This window comes from Panthera pardus, unplaced genomic scaffold (assembly GCF_024362965.1).
Source record: "Panthera pardus isolate Hobbes unplaced genomic scaffold, ASM2436296v1 HiC_scaffold_17, whole genome shotgun sequence".
In the NCBI taxonomy this organism is placed as follows: domain Eukaryota; kingdom Metazoa; phylum Chordata; class Mammalia; order Carnivora; family Felidae; genus Panthera; species Panthera pardus.
The window spans coordinates 28452971-28473223 of record NW_026526732.1 but is presented as its reverse complement, the minus strand read 5'-3'; the positions used below and the strand labels follow the sequence as shown (position 1 = coordinate 28473223).

General features: G+C 45.1%; 2 protein-coding genes across 2 annotated transcripts in view; both read left to right on the top strand.

Moving 5' to 3' along the window:
• PEX7 (peroxisomal biogenesis factor 7) overlaps positions 1-4612 on the top strand; it is a 77460-nt gene extending 72848 nt beyond the window's left edge. Inside the window, exon 10 of the mRNA XM_019420485.2 lies at positions 4144-4612. Within this exon, the coding sequence (XP_019276030.2) occupies positions 4144-4212 (69 nt within the window). The 3' untranslated portion in view covers positions 4213-4612. The remainder of the gene's footprint in view (positions 1-4143) is intronic.
• A 9901-nt stretch (positions 4613-14513) lies between these two features.
• SLC35D3 (solute carrier family 35 member D3) lies at positions 14514-18459 on the top strand. Its single transcript, XM_019420473.2, has 2 exons — positions 14514-15574; positions 16609-18459. The coding sequence occupies exons 1-2, from the start codon at positions 15136-15138 to the stop codon at positions 17436-17438; spliced, it is 1269 nt and encodes a 422-aa protein (XP_019276018.1). The 5' UTR covers positions 14514-15135; the 3' UTR covers positions 17439-18459.
• The last annotated feature ends 1794 nt before the right edge of the window (positions 18460-20253 follow it).

The following is a 20253-nucleotide window of genomic DNA, read 5'->3' as shown; positions in this document are numbered from 1 at the left end:
AATAATCCAGTCAAAGACAGTGAAAGACATAGACCCCTATAGAATCAGGAATCCTGTGGGGCCCTAGGACAATGCCAGCATTTCCCCAAAACAACACCTAGCAATCTTTTTGCTGATGGCCGTCTTTCAGTTTTCCTGACAGCAAGGTAATGGGCAAGGAAATGAGTCCTCATATCGGAGACTGAAACTGAGAAAGAGGATCTTTAGTAGATGAGAAAGGAGATACCCTATTATCGTCTTCTTCTCATTCTGTATCCCGGGTGTGGCCTTGAAGGAGTCATCATAGCCAAGAGTGCCTTCCTGGAGACGGGAGGGAAAGATGGCTTTTGTCGTGAAAAAGCAGGATAGGAGCTAGGAAAGATTCCGCACTTTGTGTGACCGGCTAAAGAATGAGTCAGTCTCTTCCTGTAAAGCAGATTGTTTATTTTCATGGCATTCGCTCTACTTTTCTATCTTTTGGTCTTTTTGTTAACCCTTATTTTTAGCAAAGTATTTTTTTTAATGTCTTTCAGGCTGGCCTCAGATGGGTAATCAGGGACATTAAGAAAGAGCCTGTGTTTCCTCTCAGTCACAGAATTAAGTGGGAAGCAGAGCCTCCAGAGGCCATTGAGGTGGTGGTGGTCATTAATGAGAGCCCTACCCACCACCGCCAGGAACCACACCGTCATCTTTCCTTACCAGGAAATCTGCTGTGCCTGCCTACCTCAGAGAGTCAGGAGCCTCTTTGTTGGTTTAGTAAAGTGCTTTTCTTCTTACATCATCATTATTATTATTATTATTATTATTATTATTATTATTATTATTTTAAGTAGACTTCACACCCAGCGTGGAGCCCATTGCTGGGCTTGAACTCACAGCCACCCAGGCATCCCAGTATTGTTTTTCATTGTAAGCTTTTTTAAACTTGTAGCTGGGGGTTAATTAATCATTTAATGGAGAAATATTATTTGCATTAATTTGAATCAACTATTCATTATTCTGTATCATTGCAGTTTGGGGTCTTTTTGATATGCCAATTAACTTATAGATTTGTGAACATTTACTGATTCGTTGGCCTTGACATTTTTTAGTTATTGTAAGTTGAGTAAATAACATATGGAAAGGTCTAGCACTTGAAAAAGTATACATAGATCAGATAGGGGTAAATTAATATAATGATCTTTGTATCCCATGATATAAAAACTTATAATTGCAGGATTAGACAGGTAAGAAATGTCAGTTTGCCTTTTGTGAAGCACTGTTTATAGTGGACAGACTCCATTGATTGAGGTTCTGGTTCCAGCTCTGCTACTCTAGTATGAACATGAGAACACAATAATCTCTATAATCTTAATCTGTAAAATACATTATTTGAGCTAGTATCTATTGAGTCACTATTGTTATACCAAGACATGATCTATGCCCTCAAAGAGCTGAAGACACATAGCAATAAATACATACAGCCGAATAGTGCAGGTGCTATGGAAGACAGAGAAAGTGATGCTTAAATGATTCTTCAGAAGAGAGGTATCATCTCCAGGCAGAACAAGGCAAGGAGGAGACAGAAGGAGAGGGAGAAGAGAGGTTACTCAGGAGGGGATTGGGAAAAGGACAAGAACACAAGGACAAGAGGCCCAGACTTGACTGTAGGCTCTGCAATAAGAAACAAAAGAAGTAGGTAGCAACCAAATGTTGAAGAGTCTGGTATTTAATGCTGAAATTAAAAAGTTTGACTAAAAGGTCTCTACTATTCTCTATAGTTGGGATTCTGATCTAAAATACTGTTATTGAGTGATAAGGAGTTAATATATTCAGATTAATCTGAGGGGTTCTTGGATGCAGTCAGTTGACAGCCAGATGATTAGACTGTCCACTAAGACTTTGAGTTCCCTTGTGAAACTTGTAGCCTTTGTAACCATTAAAGGATGGGAAATTGAGTGAAAATACCTTTAGTCAAAATCTCTCTCATGCCACTTCATCCTTCATGTCACTGTCTACATTTTTTCTTGTATTGTTTTTTTTATTGTGAAAAATTTCAAGTGCCTAAAAAGTAAACAGAATAGGATAATGAACTTCCATTACCCAGCATAACGATGATCAACATTCTTGTTTTATTTATTCCACTACTCATGTCCCATCCCCATTCAGTTATTATTATTGTTGTCATTATTATTCTTACTACTTCTAGGTATCATTCATATACATCAAAATGTACAAGTCTTAGATATATGTTTTGACAGATAACACTCTGTAATCTAATCCCAATGCAATAGAGAACATTTACATCTTCCTCCAAAATTCCCTTTTATCTCTTTCCAGTCTCTCCCTATCCCCATATCCACCTCCAACTAAAACAAAACAAAACAAAACAAAACAAAACAAAACAAAACATGACCCTATTTTTTTTTTACCTTAGATTAAGTTCTGCCTGTTTTAGAATATATAAGATATATATATATGATGATATATATTATGTTTTCTTCTTAAAGGTTTATATGTTTAGCTTTTATGTTTAGGTTTATGGCCCACCCACCGGAAATTATTTTTTGTTTATGGTGTGAAGTTGGGGCTGAGGTTCATTTTTTTTTTCCCATATGGATATCCAGTTCTAGCACCATTAGTTGTAAAGACTTTCCTTTCTCTATTGAATTGTTTTGGTACATTGGTTGAAAAGGTATTTTCCAAGTCTGGAGTCTATTCCTGAACTCTCTTCTGTTCCTTGATCTACTTGTATATCCTTATACCTATATTGCACTGTTCTGATTACTATAATTTTATGGTAAGTCTTGAGTCATGTAGTGTAAATAGTACAGTTTTGTTGTTCTTTTTCAAGATTCTTTTGGCTCCTCTGGGTCCTCTACATTTCCACATAAACTTTAAAATTCATCTTGTCCGTTTTCATTAAAAAAAACCTTCTGAGATAATGAATTATTTACAAATTATTGGGGGGGGGTAGAATTAAATTGTTAATGATATGGAATCCATGAATATAGTTCCTCATTTATTTAGGCCTTCTTCAATTTCTCCTAGCAGTGTTTTTATTTTTAGCGTGGCTGTTTTGCACGTCTTTTGTTAAATGTGGTATTTTGTTATTTGATACTATTGCAAATGAATTTTTCAATTCTGTCCTGCTAGTATATAGAAATATGGTTGATTTTGTATGTTAATCTTATACTCTGATACATTGTGATACTCACAAGGTTTTTAACACAGTTCCTGAGCACCATGGACTTTCTTCCCTTCATGTTTTTATGATTTTTTAGACCTAAATTTCCTTGTCTCCCGTGTCTGCCCCTAAAGAGGGCCAGTGTGAATGCCACAGCATTTGTGAAGTCTTCTGACACCACCCCACTTGGATTCAGATAGTTCCTCCTCTGAGAGTCTCTATTAGAGGACTTTCCACTTTGGGTCTTGTGTGAACCATTCTGTGAAGGCAAGAGCCATACTTTATCTCCTTTCTATCCCCATAATACCTAGCATGGTGCTTTGGTTCCCAGTTTACGAGTGGGTTTTTTCAACATTTACCTTGGGACACAGAGGGGATTATTTGGTTCGGAGGTGAGGTGGGGCCCAGGTAAGGTCATAGGGGACAGGAAATCCTTACAGGCAACTTCTATCAATTGGAAACAATCCGTGAAGTGTATCTGAAAAAGGGAAAATAGACCTTCCTATTTAAAATAATGGTTCCCAGTGGGTGAATCTACTCCCACTTTAAATGACTTCCGCATTTGCTGCCTATTTGGAACATTTGTAGATTATGTTTCTTTTCTTTCTTTTTTTCATTTTTTTAATTTATTCTCAAGTCAGCTAACATACAGTGTAGTCTTGGCTTCAGGAGTAGATTCCAGTGATTCATCACTTATATACAACACCCAGTGCTCATCCCAACAAGTGCCCTCTTCAGTGCCCATCACCCATTTTCCTCACCCCCATCGACCCTCAGTTTGTCCTCTGTATTTAAGAGTCTCTTATGGTTTGCCTCCCTCTCTGTTTTTATCTTATTTTTCCTACCCTTCCCTTATGATCATCTGTTACGTTTCTCAGATTCCACATATGAGTGAAATCAAATGATGTCTCTGACTTATTTCGCTTAGCATAATACCCTCCAGTTCTATCCACGTTGTTGCAAATGGCAAGATTTCTTACTTCCTTTTTGTTTTCTAGGTGGCTGATTGTGCTTGGGATGAAACGATAAAGATATATGATCCTGTTTGCCTTACTATGCCTGCGTGAGATACACTCCTCCAGTGAGAAACAAAGGAGATTGTCTGAGAACTACTTAACAGGGAATAAATTAACTCTTAATGACATAGATATGCTTTTATATGCTATGCAGATTTCAAATTTTAAAAATTGACCCTGGAATCAGTTTTGAGGCCGCTGATAAAGACTTTGGCTCACCATATAAGCCTGGTACATAAGCCATATTTCTTAAAATCCTAAGAAATAATTGATGTGATGGAATATCTTGTAGTATCCATTAAACTGTAATCTCTGTGTTATAAAGTGGATTAAAATATGGGAGATCTGTAGATTATATTGTTAGTGATATATTTCATTTTTAATTTGCCACTTTTGATGTAAAATATAATCACTGCTGTTGGTAAAAATCAAAATAAACTACATCTCTTGATTACTTATGATTTTATGACATCCTATCAAGGTTGCTTTTTCTAACATAGTATACATATGAATATAGTGCTATATGTAATATAGAGTTTATCTATGGTTCAGTAACAGGGCTCTAATATAGATTTGATTTATTCAGCAATATTTATTGAGTGTCTACTGTGTTCTTGACATAGAGACTGAATGAGACTGTCTCAAGGATGGGTGGCATGCTTTAAGAACATGGAATGCTATGAGTTAAAAGCTTACATGTTTTTTATATTTATTCACATCTTTTTAGGTAGTATAAGCTTTGCTCTGTATTTCTCTTTCCTACTTTTCTACCATCAAATTTTTTAAAAAATTGGTCACTGGGAAAAAAGTGTTAGGTCCTAATAAGTTTCAAGCAGCTGCCCTTGAAAGTAGCCCTAGGTAATACTATAGACCCTCCTTAGTACCGCCCTAAATCTCCTTGAAAAATCCCTAAGTGCAGATGACCTGTAAAAACAAAATGTGTGGAAAGGGAAAAATTGGTAAAACAAGCAACTGTATAATATGATATTTTGTCATTAAGTTTTTAGCAAGGTTTTGAGGATTCTTAATTTTTTTAATGTTTATTCATTTTTGAGAGAGCACAAGCAGGGGAGGGGCAGAGAGAGCAAGACAGAATCCCAAGCCGGCTCCAGGCTCTGAGCTGTCAGCACAGAGCTTGATGCAGGGCTCGAACTCACAACTATGAGATCATGACCTGAGCAGCAGTCAAAGCCCAACCCACTGAGCCACCCAGGTGCCTCACTGAGGATTTTTAAAAAGCAAAATACACTTGCAGTAATCACAACAAAAATAAATCAGAACCTATGTATATTGCCTAATTAACATATTTACATTGCACATTTACTTGTTCCAGAAAAAAAATGACAGCTTACAACATACAAAAACAAGATGACACAAAAGATAGAAGAAAAGGAGACATAAAGTGAAGCCATGAGTGGAGCTTAAAAATCCATGCCTTGGGGCGCCTGGGTGGCTCAGTCAGTTAAGCATCTGACTTCGGCTTAGGTCATGATCTCACAGTCTGTGAGTTTGAGCCCCACATGGGGCTGTGTGCTGACAGCTGAGAGCCTGGAGCCTGCTTCAGATTCTGTGTCTCCCTCTCTCTCTGCCCCTCCTCCGTTCACTCTCTGTCTCTTTCTCTCTCTCGAAAATAAACATTAAAAAAAAATTCTTTTTAAAATCTATGCCTCAAAGTGCTTTGGAAAGTTGCTCCTTGGAGCACCTGGGTGGCTCGGTCAGTTAAGTGTGTCTTGATTTCAGCTGGTGTCATGATCTCCCAGTTCATGAGTTTGAACCCTGCCCCGGGTTCCTCACTGATGGTGTAGAGCCTGCTTGGGATTCTGTCTCTGCTCTGCCCCTCCCCTGCTAGCTCTCTACCTCTTTCTCTCAAAATAAATAAATAAACATTAAAAAGAAAAAAAGAAAAAAGAAAGAAAGAAAGAAAGAAAGAAAGAAAGAAAGAAAGAAAGAAAGAGAAAGAACGAGAGAGAAAGAAAAAGAAAGAAAGAAAGAAAGAAAGAAAGAAAGAAAGAAAGAAAGAGAAAGAAAGAAAGAAAGAAAGAAGAAAGAAAGAAAGTTGTTCCTAGAAACATAAATAGGAAGCCTGGTTGAGTACACAGTTCAGTGCCCAAGACCTAAGGCAAGGACTTCATCCTAGTACCATGCCTGGTACCTAGAAGGTGCTCTGTAAATATTTGTTAAATGAATTAATGGTCTGGGGGAAAAGTACAACTTTTTTTTAAATGTTTATTTTATTTATTTATTTTTTTGAGAGAGAGAGACAGAGAGAGAGCACGTGAGCAGGGGAGGAGCAGAGAGAGAGGGAGAGACAGAATCCCAAGCAGGCTCCATGCTGAGAGTGCAGAGCTCGACTCTGGGCTCTGTCTCATGACCTTGAGATCATGACCTGAGCCGAAATCAAGAGTTGAAAGCTTAACCAGCTGAGCCACCCAGGCATCCCAACTCTTTTTAGTCTTAAATTGTTTTTGAGAAGCCCCCTAACGAGGACACTGCTTTCTTAACATGAATACAATGTAAGGAACAAGGAGCTCAGACACATCCTTACAGCTGTCACGATGATGAGGCTCATCAATCTGTTTCTCGCTTCCCTCCAGAACTAGTGACATCACACTAAGTACAGTTCAGTAAAAGCAGGTTCACAGTGGGTGCTCTCCGTATCAGCCAAATTTAAAATAGACCTTTAAAAACACCTAACCAGGGGCGCCTGGGTGGCTCGGTCGGTTAAGCGTCTGACTTCGGCTCAGGTCATGATCTCACGGTCTCTGAGTTCGAGCCCCGCGTCGGGCTCTGTGCTGACAGCTCAGAGCCTGGAGCCTGTTTCAGATTCTGTGTCTCCCTCTCTCTCTGCCCCTCCCCTGTTCATGCTCTGTCTCTCTCTGTCTCAAAAATAAATAAACGTTAAAAAAAAAATACCTAACCAGATCACATTTACCATGTGAATTTACGTTCACAGTAAAATGAAATTACATATTTATTTTCCTTGTAGAATGCAAGAGAGTTTATTAAAATAATCTGTCATGTATCTTTTGAAGCAGATACTTGTGATTTAAAAACTACCACCTCTCTTGATCTTTCCCCCTCAATTTGTAGGATGTTAGAGATGTGTGGAACAGTAACTGTAATACTGAACTCAGGTTCTTAGAGTCTCACAATATGAGAGAGTTTGGGTTTATCCAGTGGGTTCCCTGGAGCTAAGATTGGAAAACTAGAAGGAAAGGGGCTGGATTCTCTCCTGAAAGAGAATTCCCGAGATTTTTAACTTCTTGGTAGTTCACAAGCTGGGCGGTCTCTGGACAGCACTTGTGTCTTGGGTGTTGAGCTCTTAGCTTTCATCCCTCCTGCCTCCCCAACTTCTTCTGTGACCTGGGCACAATGTGAGATGATTTCTGTATGTTATTTCTTTGATTTTTATAATGTCCCTGAAAGGAAGCCCTCCCAGTTTTCCAGACAGAGAAATGAAGGCCCCCAGGAGTCCTAAGAGCCAACAGGTATGAAGCTGGAATGTGAAACTTGCTCTGACTGGATCCGAACCCATGGTCCTGCCACCTAGCCTTCCTTTCCTAGGAATAACAGAAATTGGCCCACAGAGAAGTAGTAAACGTGTGGAACTCTCTGGTGACTAGCTTTTGATCATTCCTGAGAGAAGCGACAAAATGGAGTTTTCCAAGTCAAAATTGCTAAGAAGCTGCCCCAGGGTCTGGAGTGACCCTACCAAGGTATGTCACCCCCAGGGAGATCCAGGCTGAGAGCCTCCTGTCTCTTCTGCCCATGGCACTTTTTAACTGACCAACTTGGCTATCCTTTGGCTTCTCCCAAAATGAACTCAATGATTTCTTAGCAGGCCTCTTGTTGAGTGAGATAATCCACTTAAATATTTTTTTGCTTCAGAGATATGCTGAAGTCTATGTCTCCTGCCTCCCCCAGCCAGGTCTCCCCACAGCTCAGTTTCTTCTAACCAAACCCAACTTTCTCAGTAATGGGCTCCTCTGGCACATGCTCTCCCATGTGCCAATACTCTCCACCCAGGCCCTCAAGCTAAAGACCTAAATCCCGTTCTTGTGCCTTCCCTTTTTCCCACCTCTCCACTCGAAGATGCATCACATAAGTCCTGCCCCTTTTCTCCCCTAAAATACTTCTCCATTCTGTCCCCTGCCTTCAATCCAACCACTACTGCCCTGGTTCATGCCATTGTTAAGTTTTCTCTGGACAATCCCAGCAGATGATCCAATCCCTTCCCAAATGAGGAATCTGTTTCTAGTTTTGTGCCCTTGGAGCAATCCTCCCCAACACAGCTGCTGGAGATGGATCTAGAAATGCAATCTGATGACATCAATCGGAGTGTAAAACCTTTCTCTGCCTATAGGATTGCCCTCAGGAAAAAGTTCAAGCTCACTCATCAGACTGTGGCCCCTGCCTCTCTGCAGCATCGCATCTGTCCTTGTGGTCACCAACTTTGTGCTCCACACCCATGTGCTCACAGGCTCCCCTGAATAAATAATGCAAGTTTTCATTTCTGCCTTTGTTCAAGGCAGTCCATGTGCCTGGATTGTCCTGTTCTTGGCTCAGTGAATCATTTTTTATTATAGTTGATACATGATATTACATTAATTTTTAGGTATATATTGGTTTGACAAATTCTTATCCATCATTTGAAAGTCATGTGAAATGACTAAAGAAAAGGACTGATAACACACAAAAATTAAAATAACAAAACACACCATTAGCAAAGCTAAAAGAAGACACAGTAGAAGGTGTATTTGTAACATATGTAACAAATTGTTTAATATCCACAATTTAAAGAGCTCTCAAAACTCACTGAGACAGCCAAACGTAAAAGTGGACAAAGGATATCAATAGATAATTGACAGATGTAGAAATGCAAATGTTTAATACAATTTAAAAAAAATACCCAGACTTTGTCTAATTTGATGATAAAGAAATGCAAATTAAAAGATTTGATTCTATTTTTTTGCTTATCAGTTTGGCAAACAATAAAATATTGCTAACATCCAATATTAGTGAAAGTGAGAGCACTGTTACATACCTTTTTCGAAGGCAATTTGGCAATAAAAAATTTAATTTTTTTCAACTTTTTTACTTAAATTCTAGTTAGTTAACATAGTGTAATATTCTTTTCAGGAGTAGATTTTAGTAATTCATCACTTAATATGACACCCAGTGCTCAACACAAATGCCTTCCTTAATGCCCCACACCCATTTAGCCCATCCCCCCCCCCCCCACCTCCCTCCATCAACCTTCGGTTCTCTATCATGAAGAGGCTCTTATGGTTTGTTTCTCTCTCTTTCTTTTTCTCCCTTCTTCCTATACGTTCATCTGTTTTGTGTCCTAAATTCCACATATGGGTGAAATCGTATGGTATTTGTCATTCTCTGTCTGACTTATTTCACTGAGCATAATATCCTCCAGCTCCATCCACATCGTCGCAAATGGCAAGATTTCATTCCTTTTGATGGCTGAGAAATATTCCATTGTGGGTATATATGCCACATCTTTATCCATTCATCAGTCGGTGGACATTTGGACTCTCTCCATAGTTTGGCTATTGTGTTTGTTTATTTTTGAATTTTTTTAAATGTTTTTATTTATTTTTGAAGGAGAGAGAGAGAGACAGAGCATGAGTGGGGGAGGAGCAGAGAGAGAGGGAGACACAGAATTCGAAGCAGGCTCCAGGCTCTAAGCTGTCAGCACAGAGCCGGATGCAGGGCTCGAACCCACAAACTGTGAGATCATGACCTGAGCCGAAGCTGGACGCTCAACCGACTGAGCCACCCAGGCACCCCAATGTTTGTTTACTTTTGAGAGAGAGAGAGAGAAACAGTGAGAGTGGGAGAGGGACAGAGAGAGAGGGAGACATAGCATCTGAAGCAGGTTCCAGCACAGAGCTCGTCGTCGCATGGCTTGAACTCACTAACTGTGAGATCATGACCTGAGCCGAAGTTGGATGCTTAACTGACTGAGCCACCCAGGCGCCCTGGCTATTGTTGATAATGCTGCTATAAACATTGGAGTGCACGTACCCTTCAAATCTGTATTTTTGTATCCTTTTGGTAAATATCTAGCAGTGCAATTTCTGGATCATAGGATAGTTCTATTTTTAACTTTTCGAGGAACCTCCACACAGTTTTCCAGAGCAGCTGCACCAGTTTGCATTCCCACCAACAATGCAAGAGGGTTCCCCTTTCTCTGCATCCTTACCAACATTTGTTGTTTCTTGTGTTGTTAATTGTAGCCATTCTAACAGGTGTGAGGTGGTATCTCATTGTGGTTTTGATTTGTATTTCCCTGAGGATGAGTGATGTTGAGCATCTTTCGTGTGTCTATTAGCCATCTGGATTTCTTCTTTGGGAAGATGTCTATTCATGTCTTCTGCCCATTTCTTAACTGGATTATTTGCTTTTTGGGTGTTGAGTTTAATAAGTTCTTTATAGATTTTGGATGGCAATAAAGATTTTAAGTTACAGACTCAGCTGTTCCAGTCCTAGGATTCCCCGTCTGTACCCTGACACCCCAAATACTAACAGAGTATGTAAGAACAAATGTCCAAGGGTATCCATTACATCATTGTTGGGTAAAATCTAGATGCCTGTCTACAGAGGAAAGGTGATACTATAGAACAGTCATTTAAAAGAATAAGATAGAACTATGGAAAGACACCCTGCTATTGATATGTGTATTAGTTATCTATTTCTGTGTAACAGATCACCCCAAAACATAGCAGCTTAAAACAAACATTTATTTATCTTAGAATTTCTATAGGTCAGGAATCCAAGCGTAGCTTAGCTGAGTTGTTCTGGCTCAGACTGTCTCAGGACAGTGCAGTTAAGCTGTCACCTGGGTCTGCAGGTATCAGAAGCTCAATAGGGCCTGAAGGATCAGCCTGGATCAACCTGGTCGTTAGCAGGCCTCACATACTCACCAGGTGGGACCCTCCACAGGTGGCCTGGGTGTTCCTATAACATGGCATCTGGCTTCCTCCAGACTGAATGATAAAAGAGAAAGAAAATTCAAGACAGAAGCTTCAGTCTTTTATAACCGAGCCTCAGGGAGTGACACCATCACTTCTGCTGTGTCCTATTGGTCACACAGACCAGCCCTGGTAAAAAGTAAGAGGGTTAACCAAAGGTGTGAATACGAGGAAGCAGAGATCTTAGGGGCTTGTTATCACAGTATCTTAAAAAAATTTTTTTAATGTTTATTTTTGAGAGGAGAGAGAGAGCGTGCACGAGCGAGTGGGGGAGGGGCAGAGAGAGAGAGGGAGACACAGATTCCGAAGCAGGCTCCAGACTCTGAGCTCTCAGCACAGAGTCCGATGCGGGGCTTGAACTCATGAACCTCGAGATCATGCCCTGAACCGAAGTAGGATGCTTAACCAACTGAGCCACCCAGGTGCCCCACAATATGCTTTTTAAAATAGCAAATTATAGACAAATATGTAAATGTCCTAATTTTATTATTTTTTAAAAGGGGATTCTGTTTGTGTAAATATATATACATGAAAAACTTAAAGGTTTACACCAGTAACCCCCAGCTCTGTGCAGTGGGGTTGGTGTGGGGTTAGTGGTGGGGAATATGTTTAGTTATTGTTATAAAGTTTGTTTTCCTTTTACATATTATAACGTGAATGGGTTACTTTCTAAAAATTTATTTATTTATTTTGAGAGAGAGAAGGTGCACAGGGGAGGAGAAGAGAGAGAGGGAGAGAGAGAATCGCAAGCAGGCTCTGAGTGGAGCTCGATCTCACGAATTGTGAGATCATGACCTGAGCGAAAATCAAGAGTCTGATGCTTTAACCGACTGAGCCACCCAGGCGTCCTGAGAATGGGTTACTTTTACAATTAAAAATAAGGAAATAAGAACACATTTCCTCCCCCAGGAAGTCTTCTCTGATACCCCCTTCTAAAGCTGATATTATTTCCCTCCTTAGCGGTCTCTTGTTTCTGCCACACGACCCCACTGTTGCATACGCACCATTGTGTTGCCTCACCTGCACCTGCGAATTCCTGAGAAATAAGATGAGCGCTCATCTTTGAATCCTCTGTGGCTAACCAAGTGCCTGGCCCAAAATACTTGCTCTGCATGTTTGCCAAATGAATGAACTGAAGGATTTATTTAATGCCATCAGTATGTATTAGGTAGCTCCAAAGATAATGGAGCTTGAGTCTAGACCCTTGGTACCAGTAGGTCAAATAGCTTTTTGACCTTCAGATCTACATTCTTGTTCAATTAACCTTGCTAAACATAGTATTCTTGTTTTTCCCATTTTTCTTTAGGAGATATCTAGTAATTGGTGTGGCTGATGGTATTAATTTTTTTTAAATAAAAGCCCTAATGGAAAAGAATTATATGCAATAAAGTGGAGAAAATGAACTGTTTCATGCCAGTGTAGGTTTCAAATATTAAGCAAAATTTCCTTGCCTAAATGAGAAGGGTGAGATAGCTGAATCAGCCCCAAATCTTTTACCTAATGTTAGTATCACAAATGGAAGCAATTATAATTGCTGGCAGAAATGAATCATTCCCAAACTAGGTCTACGCAGACAGGTCTTTATTATGTTCACTTAAGATGGCTTAAAGAAACCATCCTTTAATTGGAATGGTCCCCAGAAGCAGAGATCTGTTATTTGCTGATTTCTTTAAAGAGTTAATCTTCAAAGTTTTTTTTAAATCTGAGTATACTTTGTATGCTTTGTATATATGCTTATACTACACACATGGGGTCCCTTGCTTCAGACCTGATTTCCTCAAGAAAAGAACATCCCATGAAAAACAGAATCCATGAAATAGCCACTAGTGTGTAACCATAGCTATTAGCAACAAAAACAAAGAATTTCCCAGGGAACTGGAAGCATAGGTTTCAGTACATTGCTTTCCAGAGGTATTCCTGGAAAGTTGACACACTGAGCCATTTGTAAGCATTTTCTTGAGTGTCCACTTGAGGGGGGGGGGGGGGGGGGGCGGGAAAGTGGCCCTACCAGGCGCTGGGCACGTGAGCTGGAGGACTGGTTGAGACCTAGGTCTCTCCCACCAAAGTGAGCTCCCAGCTCCTGGAAAGCTGGCCCAGAGTAAGGACTGTGGTGATGCTGCCAATACCCGATGTAAATTATTTTTCTGCTCTGGTAAAAACTGTCGCGGCTTCAACATCTGGGCTGCAAGTGTCTCCTTCAGCACAGAGGTGGAAGTGTGGAGGAGAAAAAAGAATCACGAAGGAAATGGTTCGTGCATATTCGTGCAGCAGTTCAGGGTTAGGAGGTTGGGATCCTGCTGCAGGTGGGTGGATAAGAGAAGTGAACGAAAGGGAGAGGTGGTTCGAAGCAATTTGGAGCTCTCTTCCTCGCTCCCAAACCCTAGCCAAGTCCATAATTTTTAAGCAGCGCGAAAACTGTGCCTGGCTCTTGGCTGTGATCTGGGCTGAGCGAACCCCTTTGCCGCTCCTGAGTTTCCGGGACTAGGAGTTACTTTCCAGGGAGCGAAATTCAGATCAAAGGGTCACAGAAGCTTTGTACCCGCAGCAATTGAGAATTCCCTTTTTCTTCCGGCCGGACGAGACAAGTAAATAGTTCTCAAGTCCTGCCGGGAAGCCGACCTGCCCTGGCCGGGGGTGGGGGAGGTAGGAGGTAGGGGTTGTCCTGCTCTCCAAAGCAGTCAGTCAATGACTACCCGCTAGGCTGCGTTCGGTTCCCGGGGATCCAGAGAAAGCTACGTCCAGTCTCGGCTCTGTCTTGGTCCTGGGTTCCTGCCCCCGCTGCGCCCTCTCTCCCCTGCCAACACACCCCCTCCACCTCCGAGCGAGGCCAGTGGCTCCCCCCCCACCTTGGGGCACCGTCGCCCCCGCGATCCACCAAAACGGTGGATGGTTCTCCCTCCCGAGACTTAGGTTCTGCTTTTATGCTCATTTCACGGCTTTGCCCCACTTGGAACGTGTGCCCTTGCCTCCGCCCCCAGGCTCCGCAGCCCGGCGAGGCCACGGACCCTCCCCCCTAAAAAAAAAAAAAACACCTCCCCCCCCACCCCCCGAGCCACTGGAGTAATCCCAGGCCCCTCCCTGGAAGGCGCACTGACTGGGGAGCGCGTTGCCCGCGCCGGGAAGAAGCCAGCCCTAGCGCCCTAAAGCACTCCGGGGCGGCGTCCTGGGGCCGTGGGTTCCTTCAATGTGGGGGCGTTGGCGCCCGAGCACCGGGAAGCCCCGCAGCCAGCTGGCACCGACTTTTTTCCATTTCCTGGCCGACAGTTGGACATGGTCCGGCGGCTGCGCCGGGAGGGACCGTGGATAGAAAAGCGATTGAAGCTGCGGGTGTGGGGACGGGGGAGGGTTGCTGGGGGTGCTGTCACTTGTTGCGGTTCTCGAAAACAGTGCTTGACCCTGGAGGGCTGTTGTTTCTAAAATCTTCTTTGGCTGTGCCCGGGATCCCCCAACCCGCGCTCCTGGGTTCGGGGCTGGAAAGAAGAGGCGAGCGGGAGCCTCTGGCTTTTGCGGAGGCGGGGCGGGGGGGGGGGTGCGGCGCCCAGGGGTGGGCGCTGGGGTGCCCGAGAGGTGCGAGTCCGGTCCCGCGTGCGGCAGCGGCTGGGGCTTCCAGGCGCAGAGCGTCCGCCCTGACTGTGAAACCGCGCGGGACACAACCCATTGCAGCTCGTCACATACTTACAAATCGCTGTCGCTAGGGTTCCCGCCACTCCTCTCAGACCAGCCCCCCCACCCCTGCCACTTTTCGGAGTCCCCCGCCCCCGTCACTGCCTCCCGGGAGCTGCGGGGCAGTCGGACGCGGAGCTGTGGAGCGGCGAGGACGCCTGGCTGGAGCTGTGCCCTCTGCGGGGAGCCGGCGCCCCCTGCCCTTGGCCGCGGCGTTGGGCGGGCACCCCCGCCGCCCTCGCTCCGCTGCTCCCGGCTCTCTTCTCCGCTCTCCTTCCGCAGGTCCCGGAGCTCCGCCACCGCCGGGTGCGGCGCGGCAGGCGCGATGCGGCAGCTCTGCCGGGGCCGCGTGCTGGGCATCTCGGTGGCCATCGCGCACGGGGTCTTCTCGGGCTCCCTCAACATCCTGCTCAAGTTTCTCATCAGCCGCTACCAGTTCTCCTTCCTGACCCTGGTGCAGTGCCTGACCAGCTCCACGGCGGCGCTGAGCCTGGAGCTGCTGCGGCGCCTCGGGCTCATCGCCGTGCCCCCCTTCGGCTGGAGTCTGGCGCGCTCCTTCGCGGGGGTCGCTGTGCTCTCCACGCTGCAGTCGAGCCTCACGCTCTGGTCCCTGCGCGGCCTCAGCCTGCCCATGTACGTGGTCTTCAAGCGCTGCCTGCCCCTGGTCACCATGCTCATCGGCGTCCTGGTGCTCAAGAACGGCGCGCCCTCGCCCGGGGTGCTCGCCGCGGTGCTCATCACCACCTGCGGCGCCGCCCTGGCAGGTGAGCCCGACCCCCGCCCGCCCCCGGCCCACCCTACCCCACCGGACCGAGGCTACGAGGATCGCTTAGTGCCAGGCCCGCACTTCCAGTGGGGAGACCGAGGCAGAGAGAGACTTTGAATGTGGTTGCTCAGCTCGCGCACGGGACTTCTGGGACCCCGCCGAGCCTTTCGGCGCTCCGACTTCCTGCTTCAGAGCGTACCCCTCCCCCCAGTCCTGGCTTCCGACCCCCGCCCCTGCCTAACTAGCTATCGCCCTCTCCGCTTTCCCAGCTCACCGCCTCCCCTCTCCACCCTCCCCTCTCCTCCGCCCCGCACCCCTTCCTTCCTCCGGGAAGGGTCGAGAGCCGCCGGAGCCGGAGCAGACTGGGTTTGCAGGAGGCGGGGGCGGTGAACTTCCCTGGGTCACGCGGGGCTGGAGTGGTGGGGGGAGGGGGACGATGGAAACCAAGCTTGAGCCGCCTGAGCTAGTTTAGGGTCTCTGGCCCCGCGCGAGGCGCTCCCGGCGCGAGGAGGGGTGGGGGCGGGGGTGGGTGGATTAAGACCCACGTGAGGGCCGAGCTTGAAGGACTGAGCCGGGTGGGAGCCGGCGGGAACCGGGAACCTTCACACGGAGGTCGAGAGGGAGGCGTTCGCTCGGCGACCAGCCCGCCTGGGGTTAGAAGACACTGGCTGGGGATCCGTCTTCCTTCCGCGGCCCAACAGAGCGGGGGCAGCGTACGACGCTCCTGGGTGACCTCCGTGCCTACCCCGAGGGTATCTGCTCCCTCCCGGTCCTTTGTCGTGCACAGAACTAGACAGGGAGCCCCCCCCCCCCCCCGCCCCGGATATGCAGGAAGGCGCCTCCGCTCATGCTTGGAACTGGGCATTGGCTGAGCCTGGCCTCTCCGATTTGTGCCCGTGGGCAGACCTGGGACGCGAACCCTGTCCACTCTCCAAGGCTAAGCGTTGCCCCAGTGAATACCCACCCGCGCCAACCCGGTGTCTTCTCTTTTTCCTTCCTGCCCTGGCTCCGTGGTTCTCTGGGGCGCTCCAGGAGCCGGCGACCTGACGGGCGACCCCATCGGGTACGTAACGGGCGTGCTGGCAGTCCTGGTGCACGCAGCCTATCTGGTGCTCATCCAGAAGGCCAGCGCCGACACGGAGCACGGGCCGCTCACCGCGCAGTACGTCATCGCTGTGTCCGCCACCCCACTGCTGGTTGTCTGCTCCTTCGCCAGCACCGATTCCATCCGCGCCTGGACCTTCCCCGGCTGGAAGGACCCGACCATGGTCTGCATCTTCGTGGCCTGCATCTTGATCGGCTGCGCCATGAACTTCACCACGCTGCATTGCACCTACATCAACTCGGCGGTGACCACTAGCTTCGTGGGTGTGGTGAAGAGCATCGCCACCATCACAGTGGGCATGGTGGCCTTCAGCGACGTGGAGCCCACCTCTCTGTTCATTGCCGGCGTGGTGGTGAACACCCTGGGCTCCATCATTTACTGTGTGGCCAAATTCTTGGAGACCAGAAAGCAAAGCAACTACGAGGACCTAGAGACGCGGCCCGGGGGAGAGGAGGCACAGCCAAGTGGAGATCAGCTGCCATTCGTCATGGAGGAGCTGCCCGCGGAGGATGGAAATGGAGGGTCAGAAGGGGGCAAGGCAGCAGGTGGCTCCACTCAGAAGAGTGGGCCAGAGGCAAGGGGTGGCCCCAGAGGAGTCCCGCTGGTGGCTCGGAGTTCGCAGATCACACGCGGCCCGGAGGAAGTGAGCAAGAGGTCACTGAAGGATGCTTACCTCGAAGTGTGGCGGTTAGTCAGGGGAACCAAGTATATGAAGAAGGATTACTTGATAGAAAATGAGGAGTTACCCAGTCCTTGAAAAGGAAACGCATGTATGTATATATGTACATACGCTTATTTTGTATGTTCGAGATACCGTATTTTAATGAGGGGCCGCACAGTTTTATTCTTTGAGGAGTGGGGAAGGGAAGCAAAGAAAGAAGCTGAAACGCACTGGCAGCAACAGAATTAGCAGCTGCGTGAATTATTTAGCCTGAGTTTACCTGAGGCATCACAGAGACAAAGGAATGTGGAGGTGCTGAACAAAGTGAGGCGGCGGTCTCAGCTGCAGACGGGATATGTTCAGTGCAGGCTGCACGTGAATTTTCTGTCTTTATAACCATAACCGAACGGCGGCATGCACTAGGAGTTCCTCAACCCACCCCCTCCAGAGATGGAGTGTAGACAGATGACAGCACTTAATAAGCTCAAAGAGGACGTACGGGGATACATCTTCAGTGATAGAACTGCACTGTTCATGGCCAGCTGAGCAAGAGTATATTACTGAAGTTATTATACACATGCATATATACGTACGTATACACGTATACGTACATATATACACACGTATATATTGAGTTGACGTTTACTGTTTATAGTCATCTGAAATATCAGGTTTACTCTCATTTTTCTTCACTCAAAAAAACAATTAAGTGCTCTGTTACTCTATTATATATTGGTAGAAAATGTTAAAGCTGTTTTGAATATATGAGTTCATAGCTTCAAACCCGAAGGTCGAAGTTGGCTTTTAGTAATTATAAAAATATTTTAAAGGTTGTTTGGGTTCATGGCTTCATAATATCTATTATTGAATGCCATAACCTTTTGAGAAGCCAGTCTTACTGCGTCCTATATTCTTTCAAGCAAATGCAAAGGCTGAGAAATAATTCCGTGTTAACTGAAACCCAAGCAGACGTGAGACCATCCGGTTAAGCCGGCTCTCCCGAGTCACCCTGCACATCCCAGACCCTGTGACAAAAACAGCAACTGCTATATTCACTTTATGATATTTTTCTATCTTAAATTTGTCAAAATAAAGTATGAGTCTCTCTGCTAAAAGATACATTGTTATACATTTGTTTTAGACACATTTGGGCTCTATTGTTGTGGTGTAGTTTGTGCCTGTCTTCAATGTGTGGTGTCTGATATCCTGTGTAGGGGCCACCCCATGGAGAAGTTCCTAAATTAGCTTGGCAGTCCACTGTAAAAGTACCAACAACAACAACCACCACGAAAACATTCTCATTTTCCAGTCAAGGGAACTGTTACAAAGTAAAATAAAATACTGCCTCCACCGGAGGTAGGAAAAGTCCTCCACGGCCAACATCAGTTAATATGGAGCCTGGGTTGTAATGGTAAAGAGAGCACCCAGAGGGAACTCTTTCTTTCAGCTCTCTCCAGAGAGGTAATTTGAGAGAAGGCACTTTCATTATTTGCCAGCATGTTCCTGAGGCTCTCAGATGGCAGTATCCTCTATGTTTCGTTATTTTCCAAAACATCCCAACAAAACGCAAAGCAGACTCAAAAACGGAAGTCTCAGTTTCATCAGCTTGGATCCACGCGCTGGGTAAGCAAGTGTTAATTATGGCGGTTTGTGATTGGTGCTGGTTTATTGGTTGTCACAGGCAAGTCATCATTTCCATAGGTACCTCTACAAGCCATTTAAGATGTAAGAGCCCTCATATGTCTGCTGTTAAAGACGGTTGGCTAGGGTTAGAATGACTTCTGTAAGACTAAGCATGAATTTTAATGTCAACATGCCACAAGACCATTTCCTGTTGCGTTTCTGTGAAGTAGAGAATTAATGAAAAGCCCCAAAGTTGAATGAAATATGTGTATATACACACACACACACACACACACACACACACACATATATATATATATATATATATATATATATATATATATATATACATTTAATACTATTAAAATGCCATTCTCAGAGAAAAAGATAGCATGATTGGTTTTCACTGAAAAAAAATTCCCTTTTGGTCAAAACTGTTGATTTGCATTTATTGCAGAAAGATGAACTCTTTCCTGTCAACAAACTTGAAGAAATACTCTATCAGTTAAGAGTTCTCCGGAGAAACAGGACCAAGAATAGATACATACATATACAAACGCATACGCATATACATATATACATATATTTATATATTCATATACAAATGTATCTGTAGATAAACAGAACCATGAAGATTATATCTGTATCTCTCATATCTATCTATCATCTATCTATCATCTGTCTCAGAGAGGGAGAACAGGGAATTGGCAATTGTGGGGATTGGCAAATCTAAAATCTGTGGGGCAGGTTGGCAGGCGGGAAACTCGGGCAGGGTGTTTATGTTGTAGTCTTGAGGCAGAATTGTTTCTTCTGCAAACCTGACTCTTTGCTCTTGAGGCCTTCCGCTGATTAGATGAGGCTAACTCACATTATGGAGGCTTTATCTTCTTTATTCAAAATCTACAGACTGTAAATATTAATCACATCTAAAAGATGTCTTCCTAGCAACAACTAGATTATTGTCTGAGCAAACAACTGGCCCCACAGCCTGGCCAGGTGGTTATATAAGAGTAACCGTCACAGGCACTTATACTGGGAGGGGACAGTGGGGAGCGTGCAAGGATAGGAAAAGCCCAGGAAGATCAAAGGTGGACGTTCTGTCACATCCATTAGTTTGGGCGAAGCTTGGGAGTCTCTATGTGATCAAAAAAGTAAGCCATAGCACAGGGCAGAATGTGAGTCAGTGCTTGGAGATCAGCCACAGGAGGGCATGAGCAGGTGACAGGCCTTGCCTGGCTTCTGAATCCTTCTTCTATTGACAGTAACACTTGCACCCACCTACAGACTC

Excerpts from the sequence above, each read along its gene's own strand:
- SLC35D3 (XM_019420473.2), top strand. The coding sequence starts at position 15,136 with ATGCGGCAGCTCTGCCGGGGCCGCGTGCTGGGCATCTCGGTGGCCATC. Across the intron at positions 15,575-16,608 it reads CTGCGGCGCCGCCCTGGCAG|GAGCCGGCGACCTGACGGGC; the intron begins GTGAGCCCGACC and ends GGGGCGCTCCAG.